The following is a 16,456-nucleotide window of genomic DNA, read 5'->3' as shown; positions in this document are numbered from 1 at the left end:
CTATTTTCTGCAAGCCTAATAGCCATAGGATCATTTTCAGGAAAGTGGCACTGTTGAAAAGCAAAAGGTTAATAACCTTCCCCACCCCAAACTTCTCTCCACAGCGGTATCATGAATCAGACAATTTCCAAAGCCTATTTGCTGCATATGGTGGTATTTGTTGAGATGAGGGATAACCCAACCCCCCTTTGCAGCAAGTAAACTTATAATAAGGTCTCATTTACATGAATTGGACAATCTCCCCTAATATCAGTGCACCCTAGTTAACCCTTTACTTCCCAGCTGCAACAGTTAAGAAAATCACTCACATTTTACAGCCAAATTTTCATGTGGGGTGGGGCAGAGTTTTGGAGACCATGGGCCAGATTGGAAGGTACCATTGTTCTAACGTGGCCCTTGAAAGATCCTCACCACTGGTCTACACACGTTTGTGACATACTTTTTATGCCCTTTTTGAATTTCACGACTCATGTGGGGTGGGGTTCAACCCCAGTGCAATGAACTTCTAATTGTGTCCTTCACCTCTTTATTTCTTAGTGTATAGATGAAAGGATTCAGCAATGGAGTCACAACTGTGTTCAATATGTTGACTATTTTGTTCATATCTGAAGAGATATTAGATAGTTTGACATAAAGAAAGATAGTGGATCCATACCAAATGAGCACTACAGCAAGATGGGAGGAACAGGTGGAGAAAGCCTTTTGCTTTCTTTGTGCAGAAGGAAAGTGCAGGATGGTATTGATAATGAATATATAGGAAAGAAAGGTGATCACACAGGGACACACAATGACAACAATGGATATAACAAAAGCTGCTATCTCAATCTCAAAGGTGCTGGTGCATGAAATGGCTATCCATGAATCAATGCTGCAGTAGAAGTGATTGATCACATTGGGACCACAGAAAGTCAACCTTGAGATCAAGATGGCTGGTATAAGAATAATAAGGAATGCACACAGCCAAGAGCCAGCTGCCAGCTGCAAAGAAAGCTGGCTGTCCATGATACTGCTGTAACGTAAAGGGTAACATATGGCCAAATATCGGTCATAAGCCATGACAGACAAGAGGAAGTATTCTGTGGACCCTAAGGCAAACACAAAGTAAAACTGAATAATGCAGTTTGTGAAAGAGATGCTTCTGCCCCTACCCAGAAAGATGGCAAGACTCTTAGGGATAGAAGCTGTTGTGTACCATATTTCTAGGAAGGAGAGATTACATAGAAAGAAGTACATGGGAGTATGGAGACGACGATTTGCTATTACCAGAATGATGATGGCCATATTTCCCAGCAGTGCCATCACATACATGATAAGAAAGAGCATGAAGATGGACATCTGTAAATACTGAGATCCCGGGAAGCCAAGAAGAATGAATTCCATCACATTCGTTCCATTTCTTTCTTTATTCTTCTCTTCCATAAGTTTAACTGCTGGGGAGGGGGGGGGGAAATCAGCCAATTAACACATTGATAATTCACCAAGGATGTGATGAGGAGTATGCAGACAGAAAAGATCTACATGACTTGAGACCTTCTGAAGGATCACCTATTGCAATATATGCCTCTTCCTACACTTTGGTCAGATGCAGAAGCCCTCATCTGGATGATCTTATCATCTAAAGTAAAGTGGGTTGCTGCTGTGAAAAGGCTCTTCTTGGTTGTGGTGCTAATAGGATACTTGCCCAACACCCTTACTGATTTGTTTGTTTGTTTGTTTGTTACTTATTTACATTTCCTCCTCTAAACCACATTTCATCTTTCCAAGATCACATGGTGACTTCCAGTATTCATATTAAAAGAGCAATAAATCAACAATAAAAGAACCAATTTAAGCCATTTAAACAGTATTTAAAACAACCATTTAAAAAGTAGAGTTATTTGCTATTTGCCATTTCATTTGTTTGTATCAATATGCCCAAAGTACCACTTTGAATACACAAAGATTTCCATCTACCCATCCGTATATACTCTTCTCCCACTCTTACCACTTACCTTTTTCAATTACTATATACAGGTATATATATGGATTTCTTCTCTTATTCATTCTATTTACACAGTGGAAAACTTGGATAGGTGTGTCCTCTTAAACACATGCTTATAACTGAAATGCAGGTAGCTGAATAATTAAAATTGATGTTAAAAAACCCCAACAAGATTCCTTTGAGATTTCTTTTCAATTCTGAAAATGTGTTCTAACAGTTCTTACACAACTAAACCGGGGGGGGGGGGAATCCCTGAAGTCACTTAAAACTTTTTGTAGTCTATTATCCCTATGGATTTATATTGCTAGGCTCCCATAGATCCTTCACTACAGAGAATAAAACAGAGGGCCATGACAACACCATGGGATCTGAGATCTAGATAGGTGAATAATGAATATTTATCTCATTAAAATCATAGCCACCTTGAGATTTCACCTTGGCTTTCTAGGATCAGGGAAAAATACCAAAGTTCACTTTGTTTGTTTGTTTTTTGTTCTGTTTTCTTGATGTTTTATTTGTTGCTATCTTTATCTAGATCTCTCAATATAGAAATTCTGAAAGAGGTCAAGAAAAAGACCGCAGGATATGAAGGAGAGATGTGACCAATTATAACTAATATGTCACCAATGGGTAAATCGTACCCAACAGAGCGGTCATTTCTTTAATAGACCTTGATAATTCAATTAGCGTGAATTGTATTGAATTTCTTGGTGCACCTTTTGGAATTCTTATATTCCTAACTTCCCAGTTCAGTTTGCATCCTTAATTTAATTAGAAAGCTATCAGCACAACTTTTCAGGCACACTGCCACTGCATGGTCATGTTAGTAATCCTTCTGCTGCTTTGGCTTCAGCCAATCAATTAAAAAGATGGAATGTCAACATCTTTTACATCCAATTTACTGTAAATGCCTTTCTCTTTCCAAGTACCTAACACAAAGGATGCTGGGAAGAAGGGTAAGAAGAGGCATATAAGAGATAAATCCATAATGAACCTTTGTATAATTTCAAAATCAGGAGACAGAGAGAGAGAGCCCTGGTCCACACCTTCTCTAGCACATTTGCAAGCTTGGAATATGCCTTTGGACTGGGATAATAGTTCCTTCCTACTTGGATGAAGGGAGGTGGTGTATGTCAAAACTACTGTCCGGACATATTTACCTATATTTACCTATATTTACCCACTAGTTCAGTTCACAGTTCAATTTAAGTTCATCCTAATGATCCTCAACATTTTCTTCCATCATTCGGAATATTACAAGCAGTGTCAAACATACCTGAGAAGATAGTAAGAAGAAGAAAACTCTCACACAGTTGAATGTCAATTACTTAATTTATTTTCCCCAACAATTACGATCTTCAAGCTTAATCACCCAGCAGAGTTTCTCCCTTTAGAGTTTCAGGCCTCTTGTGGCTGATCTACATTTATTTGTATGCACAAGCCCTCCTAACCTTCTAGAATAAAGCTTTTCTCTCTCTCTTATACATTGGTTATTTGGAATTCAGTTTACTTCATAGAAGACTAATGTAATTTTTTATGAGAACGGTGTAGGAAAACCAGCCAGTATCAGAAGCAAAAATGGCCAACACTTCCACTATCTCAGTATATTCCATTTTTGGTATCATGAATTTGGTTAGAAAAGACATACAAACACTATGAAATACCAGAATCTAGCCATCTAACTATGACAGCTGCTGTAAAAGTACAAGTTTGTACAGTGAGGATGGACAGAACATGGTAGTGGAGTCTTGATCTGATTCCAGAATAATGTGATCAGTAAATCTAACAGCCAAAAGGCACTTCTGACATGACTCACTGGTCCAGCTGGCTTAAACTTAAAATTAGTAGCCAATATTAAGCCACAAAGTTAATTTCCTGCAGTAAACAATAGTATAAAGGTATATGAAATGTACATGTAATGAAACAGAATAAAAAAACACACCCCGTGTTCAATTATTCCTTTTCTTGGTTAGCAGCTTCTTGGTATTGAGATCAGCCCTGAAAACAATGACGTAACACTTGGGGAAGAAGATGCAAGCCAACAGCCCGGTATTGGAGGCCAAGATGGCAAAAAGCTCCACAGCCACAATGTGTTTCCCCTTGGTGCTCAGATAACCAGGAATAAAGGAGATCCAAACACTGCAAAACACCAACATGCTGAAGGTGATAAACTTGGCTTCATTGAAGGTGTCAGGCAAGCTTCTGGCTAAGAAAGCGACAATGAAGCTGAAGAGGGCCAAAAAGCCAATGTAGCCCAAGACACAGTAGAACATAGTGATGGAACCTTCATTGCATTCCAGTATGATCTTCCCAGTCTGTGAGTACATGTCAACATCTGGGAATGGTGGAGAGGTCAACAACCATGCAATACAAATACAGACTTGTTTGAGGGAGCAGGAAAGAACAATGGTAATAGCCACTTTTTGGCCCAGCCATGTCGTGATCCTCTTGCCTGGTTTTGTGGCCAAGAAGGCCAGGACCACAAGGGTTGTTTTTGCCAACATGCAAGAAACTGCCACAGAGAAAATGATGCCAAAGGTCATTTGTCGGAGAAGGCAGGACACCTTCCTAGGTTTGCCAATGAAGAGCAAACAAGAAAGATAGCACAACAGGATGGCAATGAGAAGAACACAGCTGAGGTTCTGGTTGTTGGCTTTGACAATGGGTGTGTTCCAATTCTTTAAGAAGGTTTGTATCACAAAACAAGTGATCACAGCAAAGGAAAGAGCAACACTAACCAAAACAATCCCCAAGGGCTCTTGATAGGATAGGAAAGATATAACCTTAGGGATACAGTGGTCATGGTTCTCATTTGGATAGTGATATTCTGGGCACATGATACAGTGAAGTGCATCTGAAAGTGATAAAAATATATATCATATAAAATACACTCCTTGTTTATGCGGAAGTGTTGAAATGTTGTAATACATAATTAATGGTAATGAAAACATCTCAATCCACTTATTTAAATGGCGATATTTTGGATATATATTGAATATAAAACAATTTTTAATGAAATTCTCTTCAAACCTGGGATAGAATTATGTATTATTATTACTACTACTAATATTTGCAGGAGGGCTATATTCAGCAAAGTACCTCAGGGTGACCCAAAGCAATGGTCAGTAAAAAATAAATTTGTTAATTAAAAAAAAAATCCTCCCAGCTGCATGTTAATTAAACATAAGTCTCACTGAACCTTTGAGTAACTGAATGAAGGATGGGTTTGGTGGTCCCCATATTGGTCCAGGGTGGATTGCCCTGAATTGGAACCCTAGTTTTGCTGTCACTGGGTAGCCTTACATACTATAGATCTGTATTAAGAATATTTTCACTATATTGGGAAATCTGCAGTTCTCTGCATGACTACATAAAATACATAAATGCTGACTTGGAAAAAAACTGCATACCGCAGTTTCTTGAGGACCTGATTAGGATTAAGAAATCTGCTCCACTTCCTAGTGGGGAGGAGTTGTGGTGGGCCGGCCACGTCAGAGCCCAGCCAATCCGTTGGCCAGGGGGGCGTGGCCAGGTCTGTTTAAGCAGAGGTGCGAGCCAGAGGGCTTCCTCTTTGGCTTGCTTCCTCAATCAAGTCGGATGTCACTGTCTCCGCTCCTCCATTGTTCTCTTGGGCTTTGGCTGCCTGCTGAGAGCGCTTTGGGATTTTTGCTGCTTGCCTGCTGCTGCTGAACCGTGCGTGCTGCTTCACTTCTACAGATCAACAGCCGGCTGCCAAATTACTCAGGAGCAGTGCGGAGAGGTGCAGATTGGTTTTTTTGGGCTCCCTGCCACCTGCCCGTGCTCCGGTGCCCAAGGTGGTGATCGGGTGAGTCGGACTAGGTCCGGGGGGAGAGGGTTGTTTCTTCTTTGCCTTGCTAATTTGGGTTGGGAACGTCTTGCCCACAGAGGCCCAGTCAGCTCTGTTTCATTAGCGGCACCTACCTGGAGTCCACCTGCTCAGCTCTGCCTTAGCCAGCTTTGCATTGAATGCACAAGGCTTTCCAGCAACCACGTGCTGTGTTTGTTTTCCCCTTGCCTTGGGGTCCTTCCGGCGGCAACGGTTGCCACTTGGGGTCCTTCTGGCGGCAACGGTGGCCATCACCTGCCCCTCCAAGCTTAAGGGTATTCCGTTAAAGGAATCTGGGGGTGTTGATCTTGTCCGAAGCCTGGGTCAGGGTCTAGGGCCATGACACAACTCTGATGGAAACACCAGGTGGAGCTCAAGTTGGTATGCATCAACAGGGCTCCCCCTTCCGGTGGTTTACCCTTACCGGACTTCCTGCGCATTGGGAAGGAGTCAGATATAGTCAGGGCCATACAATGCCTAAGCCAATACCGCTCACATTCTGTAATCAATAAAGTTTTGGTCAAATTTGCCCAATAACATTAACCTAATATCCGTGTCCTTGTGTGTGTTATTTCTCAACGAAGGGGTGGCTTCGGGGTCTTGACACACAATACACCACACAAAGAGAAGTTTTCCTACTGCACTTTGGTCTTGACAAAATATAAAACATGGAACTGTTTTGAAAATTTCCCTGTACATATTTGTGTACTGCCACATACCTTTCTCATTAGAAATCATGTATTCTGGGCACGGAGAGCAGTCATAGCAACAGGCTGGTTTCCCTTCTTGAATTACTTTGCTGTGCCCAATATGGCAGCTTTCAACACATATGGAAGGAGGTGGCATCTATTCAGAAAAAAAAAATACATGACCATACTTACCTCAGGAACCCTGCCCTTCCACATGAAACAGCCCACCACTTACAGTCATCTTCAGAGGCCCAACCTTATGTCCGGTCCTTGTATGAAAACATAGAATGGTGAGCAAGACAGGGTATTTCCAGCAGTGATGCTGATGTAATGGAATATCCTCTCCCCTCAAAAATGGGATCCACACAATTCCTGTATCTGATACTTTTCTAATATTATTTCTGAAAGGGGAAGCAATTTCAAACTGCTTTTAATGTTTAACATTTTAACCTGCTGTTTTATATTTTTCCTGTAGGAATTCATACCTGTTTTATTCACATTTGTAAGCTGCCTGGCTTTGATACAAAAAGGCAGTCGATGATTATGCTGATAAATGTGTGAAATAATTAATGTGATAAACACTGGGGGCCTTATGTTAAATAAATCAGTCCTAACCCGAAGAGAAAGAACTCTGAATTGTGATGTGATGGAGCAGTTAAAAGTGGAGTTCAAGTAAAAATTCACTCTGCATCAACATTTGATATTTTCAGTAGCATGTCAAATTTCAAATCCATTTTTAAAAATGTAGTTAAAATTATTATAACTGAAGACTACCAAATTAAAATTCTAAACTAAAGATGTCGTGGAAAGCACTCAAGCAGTTGTAACCCATTCAACAACTTCAACAAGAAAAGTTAAGTGCCAACCGTTTTGTTCCACTGTTTTGTGACATAGGTGAGACTGGCTGACAAATTGCAGCCTTGCTATGTGGATGGCAAAAACCACAGAAACCTAGTCCAATTTACATAGTGAATAAAACACCTTCCCAGCTCTGTTAACCAGTGACCAACATCTGTCCAGATCAAAGTGAGCTTAAATGAGGGAGGGTGAGTAGCTCAATTAGCAGCTGAAAAATGAAAGCAGCAACAGCCCAGGTCTCCTTTTCCAGCCCAGAAACAGACTAAGGGAGCACACTTTCCCATCTGGGTCTTGCTCTGCCCCGAGAGCTTCTCAAGGGACCAGATTGGCTCTCATAGCATGCAAAGGACCAAACCTTGCTAGCCAGAAAGCAACCTGACTCCCAGCTGCTTGCTGCAGTGAGAGTGCAACCCAGCCTGTTGTGGAGGGACAGTAAACCTGCATTTGTGGGAGACAAGCCTAGTTTTATTACACTAGTCTAACACTAGTCAAACTAGTTTTATTACACTAGTCTGGGTGTCAGAGAGTACTCAAGACAAACTGAATATGGCCCAGGAAGCATCTCCATTCCATTAAGATAAACAATTTATTTCTACCATTCTTAATCTTTGATTCCACACAATGGCATCTTGGATAATGCTGAAGTTCTGACTTGACGAAACACTTCCAACCAAGACTTTTAGGTAGGATTGGTTAGGGAAAGTGACCCAGTTGATGATGTCATATCCAATTGACACTTCCTTGTTCTCAAACAAGACTTCTTGGGCAGCTCCATTGTTAAAATGGATGTTTTCCAGGAAAGGGTGGAGCTAGATTGGGATAAAACAAAATAAAGTTGATAAAGTGGCATCCATAGTTTCTGTGTGCTCAATCTGACATTTGATCATGTAGAAGCATTTTAAAATTGGACCTGAAATAAAGTACAGAAGAATCAAATTCAAAGGCTTTCTGTTCCTTTATCTCCACACAGTAAGGTAGTAGAAGAGTGAATTAATTTTGGAGCTTGACTGGGAGAAACTGCAACAAATATCTAAAATGAAATCAATTTTCTCAGTACGCTCTCTCAGCAATCTACAGGTCTACCACCTTTGACATGAACTGCACAGCAGACTCCCACCAGTTCCTCATAGGTTTACCAATACTTAGGACAACCAAAATGTTACCAGATAGTGAGCAAACTTCCATATTCTCCAGAGCTCTTTGTTAGATAGTGATTTTTTGGGTGGAGGTGTGTGGAATATTCCCATAGAGTACTGTGGTCCTGTCTCTTTTTCTGGTAATCTGATGCAGTAGCCATCCTGTGTTGAGCCATGCTAAGCTTAGTAGCCATCAGGTGACTGATGGTTTTCCAAATTCCAAACATTAAAGTGATTCTTTACCTGCCATGGCTGGACATCCACATGCTCCAGTTTGCTTTTATGCAACATAGTTCTTGGTCTGGAAAAATATATGGCATGCAAAGCATGTGCCACAGCATAGACAGCATTGTAGATACCATAGCTCTCACCAGACAAATACATTTCAAAAACCTTGGCAGGAAGATCCTCTAAATTCCCCTCCCTACAGCTTTCACACCGTAGCAGTGCTAATTGCCAGAACAAACAGAGGAACATCATTAGTGTCTTATCAAGCTTTACATTATGAAGAAATTCCCTGAATCCTGGCACTGTATCTGCATGGACTGAGAAAGATAAGACACCAAAGAAAATGTTTCTGCCAATCAGTTCTCCATTGGGTAATGTGCTGAAATACCACCCAAGGGGCATGATCCAAACCTTTCCTATTTTGCTCATCACATTGATTTCATTTGCTTCCATCAACTGTGCTAGAGTATTAAGCAAGAATGCATCCACCTTGAGAACAATCACATTGGCATCAGCTGAAGCAAGTGTTTGCATCAACTCTGTGATTCTTACAATGTAATCCAATTGCATGTGATTGTTAAGAATATAGTTAGTTACTGTTTCTCTTTTCAAGAAGGCAACACATATTTTGTTCTGGGCAAGCAAAGGAGTCAGTTTCTGCACCAAGATTTCCCCAGCATCATCATCAGATACAATAAGGCCAATCCATGTCCATCTGAAATGCAGAAGAAGCTGAATGATCCCCACATGGTAGGTAGTTTCCCTTGGTGCCATCCGGTACAAAAAAGGAAAATCACTTTTGCCTCTTACTGTAGCTTCAAATGAACCAAAAGTGAGCTAATGAACAGACAGACAAAGTATATATTAAAACTAAAAGTAAAATAAACCTGTCTTTATTATAAGCAACTGCACCCAGTGGAAACCATCCATGTGATCATTGTGGTCACATGTTACATTCAACAAGGGTACAGTGTGTATTTGTGTGTTAAGCTATAAACTCATACCCTTATTCACATGTAATTTTCAATGAGTGTATGGTCTGTGAACAATACAATAATATATGTAAGAATAGAATAGGTGTCCCACTAATGCACTAATTTTCATGAATGTGCAAATGATGATAGAATGTTTTCCTTTGATTTAAAGAAAAACCGGAAAAAAAATATTCAGAGGAAAATGTTTTGGATAATTCAACTCAAATATAGTCACTACATGTGTTGATACAGATCATGTCTCTCTGTTATAGCCAGCACCTTGTATATGTAGCTAAAGGTAAACCTACAGACCAACTTTTTATAACTTTAGTGATGGATTTATTATGCTTTATTAGTTGTTCTATGATACTTCCAGTATGGGTGCATGAGGCCCTTCTCTGTGTGTCCCCTCCACGAGAGGTCTGGAGGGTGGCAACACAAGAAAAGGAATTTTCTGCAGTGGCTTCCCATATGTGGAATGGTCTCACAGGAAAAGTTTGCATGGCACCTTCATCAGACATCTTCAGGCACCAAGCAAAAACATTCATCTTCAACCAGGCCTTTGGCCTTTAACTATTTTTAGACTTTTAGAAGTGAGAGGGATGTTTATAATATATTTCTTTTTCACTCTTGGCTTTAATGTATCTTTGTGTGTGGTGGGTAGGGGGGTTCTTCCTGTTGGCCTGTTTGTAAGGCATTTTGGGTTGCCCTGGCAGAAAATTCAGTGAAGAATAATAATAACTATTTATTATTTATACCCCGCCCATCTGGCAGGGTTTCCCCAGCCACTCTAGGTGGCTTCCAACAAAATATTAAAATACAGTAGTCCATCAAACATTAAAAGCTTCCCTAAACAGGCCTGCCTTCAGATGTCTTCTAAAAGTCTGGTAGTTGTTCTTCTATTTGACATCTGGTGGAAGGGCGTTCTACAGGGCAGGTGCCACTACCGAGAAGGCCCTCTGCCTGGTTCCCTGTAACTTGGCTTCTCGCAGTGAGGGAACCGCCAGAAGGCCCTCGGCACTGGACCTCAGTGTCCGGGCAGAATGATGGGGGTGGAGACGCTCCTTCAGGTATACTGTACCGAGGCTGTTTAGGGCTTTAAAGGTCAGCACTAACACTTTGAATTGTGCTCGGAAACATGCTGGGAGCCAATGTAGGTCTTTCAAAACCAGTGTTATGTGGTCTCAGTGGCTGCTCCCAATCACCAGTCTAGCTGTCACATTCTGGATTAGTTGTAGTTTCTGGGTCGCCTTCAAAGGTAGCCCCACATAGAGCGCATTGCAGTAGTCCAAGCGAGAGATAACCAGAGCATGCACCACTCTGGCGAGACAGTCCGTGGGCAGATAGGGTCTCAGCCTGCGTACCAGATGGAGATGGTAAACAGCTGTCCTGGACACAGAATTGACCTGAGCCTCCATGGAGAGCTTCGAGTCCAAAATGACTCCCAGGCTGGGCACCTGGTCCTTCAGGGGCATAGTTACCCCATTCAGGACCAGGGGACCACTGGAAATCATTGACCAGTGCAACCAAGGCAGTTTCAGTCCCATGATGAGGCCTGAATCCCAACTGGAAGGGATCCAAATGGTCCTCATCTTCCAGGCGTGCCTGGAGTTGTTCAGCAACCACTCACTCAATCACCTTGTCCAAGAAATAAACAACAATCATATAGCCTGCATGTAAACTACATCATTTATACATATATTGATATGCACAAACCTGCGGAAACTTATAGTTACTTAAGAGGATGGCCATCTGCATAGAGTGTTCTGAACTGAATCCCCCAATAACAGACAATGCATTTTTCCTCTCACACCTGTAATTGGGCATATTCTTTCTCTGCTTGAAAAGTAGATCCAGGATGACCTCGTATGTTCTTCTGGAGTTAAATAGGTTGTCATAGATATCGAACCCCAGTGTGATGTTGGGCAACAGCCGTGGGTTATTGTTGATCTCATTAATGGCAAAAATCATGGTGAGAACATGTTGATAATGTTTAAACTTTATGCTGCAATGAGGTTCACACTGAGATTTACAAAGGTCAATTAGATATTATGCATTAGCGGACTGCAAATAGTCAAGGAACACACACACACAGTAAATTAGGGCCCCTTTATTAAAATAACATAACAGCCGTGGGTTATTGTTGATCTCATTAATGGCAAAAATCAAGGCAAAGACATGTTGATAGTATTTCAACTTTGTTCTGTAATGAGGTTGACAGTGAAACTTAAGACATCAATTAGAGAGAACATAAAGTGCTATTAGCAGCAGAGATATCTCTTTAAAAGAGATGCCACACACATCCAAACAAGACTGAGAAATGCAGGTTAAAATCAGAAAAAACTGAATCAAGGGAATGTATTTCAAATCATCATGTATGAACAGAGTTGCTTAACTGAAGCGGGGTGAGGGGGAAGGATAATATTTGATGGTAAATCTGGGACAGATGAAGCCACATTTAAATACTTTGCCTTATTGATTAACTTAAAAATCATGGACAACTCACTGCGGGTATGAGAAAGGCAGGTTAAGATAAGAAAATAAATGTGGAACAGAGGAATGTATTATGATTCAGAATGTGAGAGGAGAGTTAGACCAATGGGGAATAGGGAGAATATTTCATTGTAATATTCCTTTGGATGCCTTTAGATAGACTGGACTTAATATTTGAAACATTGGATGGAGCTGCCTTTCTTCAGTAATAGTAGTGGGAATTCTCCATTCCCTTCTCTACTTCCCTTTCATGGCCTCCTGGTCCTGCTTGTCATGTAAGAGAAATACAGTGAATTGACTCAGCTTTGTACAGCAGGCTGTTTTAAAGGGCTACACCTAGGAGAATAGGGTGGGGTCAAAATCCTTCCTATTATGGAGGCTATTTGGGGTAAGTTTCCTCCACTTGGGGGTTGCATTTTGACCCCAAACCTGTGTTTTACAGCCTAGATTTCTTCAAAGATATTAAGGAATTGCTATGAAGATTTCTCACTGGGAAATCCGGGAGTGGAAAAGACAAAAGTGAAGTTTAACAAAAAGCCATTCTGATAAAAAGGTTTCATGCAGAGTGTGGACTTTTGGTCCCAACTCTAGTTCTTTCCAGGGTCACTTATTCAGGGGTGCCAACTTAAATAAAATATTGTGGGGGCCCAGCTAAGCTCCACCCTGCATAATTGCTCACATGATGCAGTGCACACACACCATTTGAATGGGAATGCCTATCAACTTGGGGGGAGAAGCTCCTAAGAGTTGGCTCCTATGCACTTATTCAAAGTCAGAAAAGCTTATCCAGATTGGATTTTAGGAATTCAGGGATTTGAATGCTCGCCATTCCTTTAAGGCAAATCTACCAAGGCACCAAATGTAGTTTCTGGATGTTTATTAAAAGGAGAAATTTGAACGATACATTTTCCTCATTAACTTCAGTTAAACCTTTTGAAAAATTAGCTGTTCTGGACATTCCACAAACACACCTTCAATGTGACTGTTGCCAAATGTAATGTTGGCAAATATGAATATGAGTTATTAAAAAAAAAAGACTGTACAAAACTTACAAAGGAGCATCATGACTTCCATCTGGAGCAACTTTAAAATTGAACAAATATACCCCAGGTTGAATTAGAGAAAGAACCCCACCAATTACTACTTCTCCAGGCTTATACAAATGGTCTTGGGTGTTAATGCATGCTCCTGTCATTTCACTACAGGCAAAAGGAGGAAGCTGCAGCTGTAAAAATAGCAGCAATAACCAGCATCTTGGTTTAAAGGCAAGCTTTCCCATCTGCAATTGAACCATATCATGCTTTGCCACACACACAGCAGGGATAGAAGATGGTCAGTTTGTCCTTCCTGCATTTAACTCTGCATTCTCGTCTGTAAGTGGCACATTGCATCCAGCACTTGTGTGAGGTCAACATTTCTGTTTTAATTTTTGTCACAGATGAAGGAAAGCTAATAATAGTGCTTCACATAATTACAGAGTAAATTAATTTCTCCCTGATGTCACCTATGCTGTTTGTGAGAACCAAATAATTTTTTCCCCAGACTCAACCAGGTTTCCATCTGCTTCAGTGAAGTTACAATGTTTGATGGTTTTGGTAAAAGAAGTGGATGAAGTTCCAAGCTTTTCCGAGGTAAAGGTGAAGGACCCCTGGACAGTTAAGTCCAGTCAAATTTGACTATGGGGTGCAGTGCTCATCTCACTTTCAGGCCTAGGGAGACAACGTTTGTCCATTTTTCCAGTCATGTGGTGAGCATGACTGAACCACTTCTGGTGCAACGGGACACTGTGACAGAAGTTCTTTCATCTTGTACCCACACTCAACTCCACCCACCTTTGTCTAATGAGTGAAGCCTTTCCCCAGCTTAAATAATGCCTTATGTAGTACTTGTTTCTTGTCCAGGATCCTATTTAAGCCACATGATCTTGTCATTTTGCCACTATGAGTAAGCCTGACTACTTCTTCTTCTTCTTCTTCTTCTTCTTCTTCTTCCTGCATTCTCTTTCAAACTTATTCACATTTGTGGTCTAAGAGCCTCGGGTGACCTGTCTGCTGCACCATATGGGGATTTAGGTCTGTAATATATTGGTACCATTCCATAACTTCCAGGTATTATTCCTAAGGTTCAATAAAATGGGGCCATACAAAAAAATCAGTCATCTCATGACTGAAAGATTCAGGCAATTTAAGCTGTCTGTTACGAGAAGTGCAAAAAGTGTACTAGTACAAAAAAACACACACATATGAAATAAATTTGCATTCAGTCATTACTTTCATGCGGTTAGCAGTTTACTAAGTCCAGTAAAAAAGTGTTTAATGGTAATACAATACAATACAATACAAGTAGGAAACAAAAACTGGTCAATCATTTGCTGTTTGAGTTATCAGCATCTTAGTATTGCTCAGTCAATTTTATTGTATATAGCCAAATGCCTTTACAATGGACGGCAGAGAATAAAAGGGAAACTTTAATCTAAAATCATACAATTTAACCTGTAGCAGTTTACAACATAAAAAAAATTACAACATTAAAAATTAAGATTGGAGTGCATTCACATAGCTGAAATGGAGTTTCTTGGCTGCTAGCTCAAAATTGGCTACCTGGTGTGTAATGTATAGATGTTTATCTGCTAGGAGTTCAACTGTGACTTCCTGTGTGGATCAGCCTGCAAGCCAATTAAGAATTGGTGATATAAATTTTCCTGTGGGCGTTGTATACAGGGGGCAAATAAGCAAATAGTTTGTGATGTCCTCTACCTGATGGCATCCATATATACATTTGCAATTCATATGGGGATTCTCCAATATTCCCCCTCTAAATTTGCTGAGGGAATCTGTTGGAATCTTAGTTCTACAAAGACCCTGCGTAGTTTTCGGAATGTCAGAATTGGGCCTTGAGTGATTTGTTTTAATTTGAAGGTACCAAGTAGAGTAACGACCAGCAACAATGGATGGCATCCTGATCAAAAATCCAATTTCTAAGGTCATGTGGGCAAAGGGCTAAGTAGTTATCCATCTGAAGATTATAAGACCTAAGCTTATCTTGGCACTTTTTTGCCCAGCCCCCTGTCCTTAGTAGCTCTAACCAGAGCTTAGTAAGGGTATGATCCTCAAAGGCATTTAGTCTGTGCAGTATCTCAGATAGACTAGATCAATTCTAGCTACTAGCAAGGGGAGGCCCAGCTCAGTTCTGAGGTGGGCTGCTGGTGTCCTGCAGGGAAGCCCCAAAATCTGCCTCATAAATTTATTTTGTAGGACCTCTATTTCAGATTTAACACCAAATTCATCTTAATATTGAGATTGGTCCTGAAAACAATCATGTAACATTTGGGAAGAAAGATACAAGCTAATGCAAAGTTTACTAAGTTCAGGAAAGAACTTTTAAATGGGATCCCCACCCCCCAAAAAACATGTAGCAAACAAAAACTGATCAATCATTTCCTTTTTTGGTTAGCAGCACCTTGGTATTCAAATCAGGGGAAATCAGGGTATTCAAATTGGGGGGAAACGATGCAACATTTCATGTGGGAGATGCAAGCCAATAGCCCATTGTTGGAGGCCAAGATGGCAAAAACCTCCACAGCCATTATATATTTTCCCTTGATGCTTAGGTAACTTGGAATAAATGAGATCGAAACACTGCAAAACACCAACATGCTGAAGGAGATACATTTAGCTTCACTGAAAGTGTCAGACAATATTCTAGCTAAGAAAGCTACAGTGAAGCTGATCATGGCTGGAAAATCCATGTAGCCCAAAATGCAATACAACATGATAATAGAACCTTCATTACATTCCAGCAATAAAAAAGCAATATATCACCAAAGTGAACAGATTGCAGGAATTACATATTTGGATGAAAGAATGGAGATTTAACATACAAAATCAGCCCATCCTTTTTCCAGTTAGCAGGTTCTTTTTGTTGAGATCAGCCCTGAAAATAATGATGTAACACTTGGGAAAGAAGATGCAAGCCAACAGCCCAGTATTGGAGGCCAAAATGGCAAAAAGCTCCACAGCCACAATGTATTTCCCCTTGGTGCTCAGATAACCAGGAATAAAGGAGATCCAAACACTGCAAAACACCAACATGCTGAAGGTGATAAACTTGGCTTCATTGAAAGTGTCAGGCAAGCTTCTGGCTAAGAAAGCGACAATGAAGCTGAAGAGGGCCAAAAAGCCAATGTAGCCCAAGACACAGTAGAACATAGTTATGGAACCTTCATTGCAATCCAGTATGATCTTCCCAGT

At 40.6% G+C, this 16,456-nt stretch overlaps 1 protein-coding gene across 1 annotated transcript; it reads right to left on the bottom strand.

Annotated features, from left to right (window-relative positions):
* Positions 1-483: 483 nt before the first annotated feature.
* Positions 484-1,419, bottom strand: LOC307201525 (olfactory receptor 6F1-like; the record flags this gene model as incomplete). The annotated part of the gene is made up of 1 exon (XM_079950798.1): positions 484-1,419. The coding sequence occupies one exon, from the start codon at positions 1,417-1,419 to the stop codon at positions 484-486; it is 936 nt and encodes a 311-aa protein (XP_079806924.1).
* Between the last annotated feature and the right edge of the window lie 15,037 nt (positions 1,420-16,456).

This window comes from Podarcis cretensis (genome assembly GCF_951804945.1).
Source record: "Podarcis cretensis genome assembly, chromosome: 13".
NCBI classification, from domain to species: Eukaryota; Metazoa; Chordata; class Lepidosauria; order Squamata; family Lacertidae; genus Podarcis; species Podarcis cretensis.
Note: the sequence above shows the minus strand (reverse complement) of the source record. Positions and strands in the feature narration are given on the sequence as shown.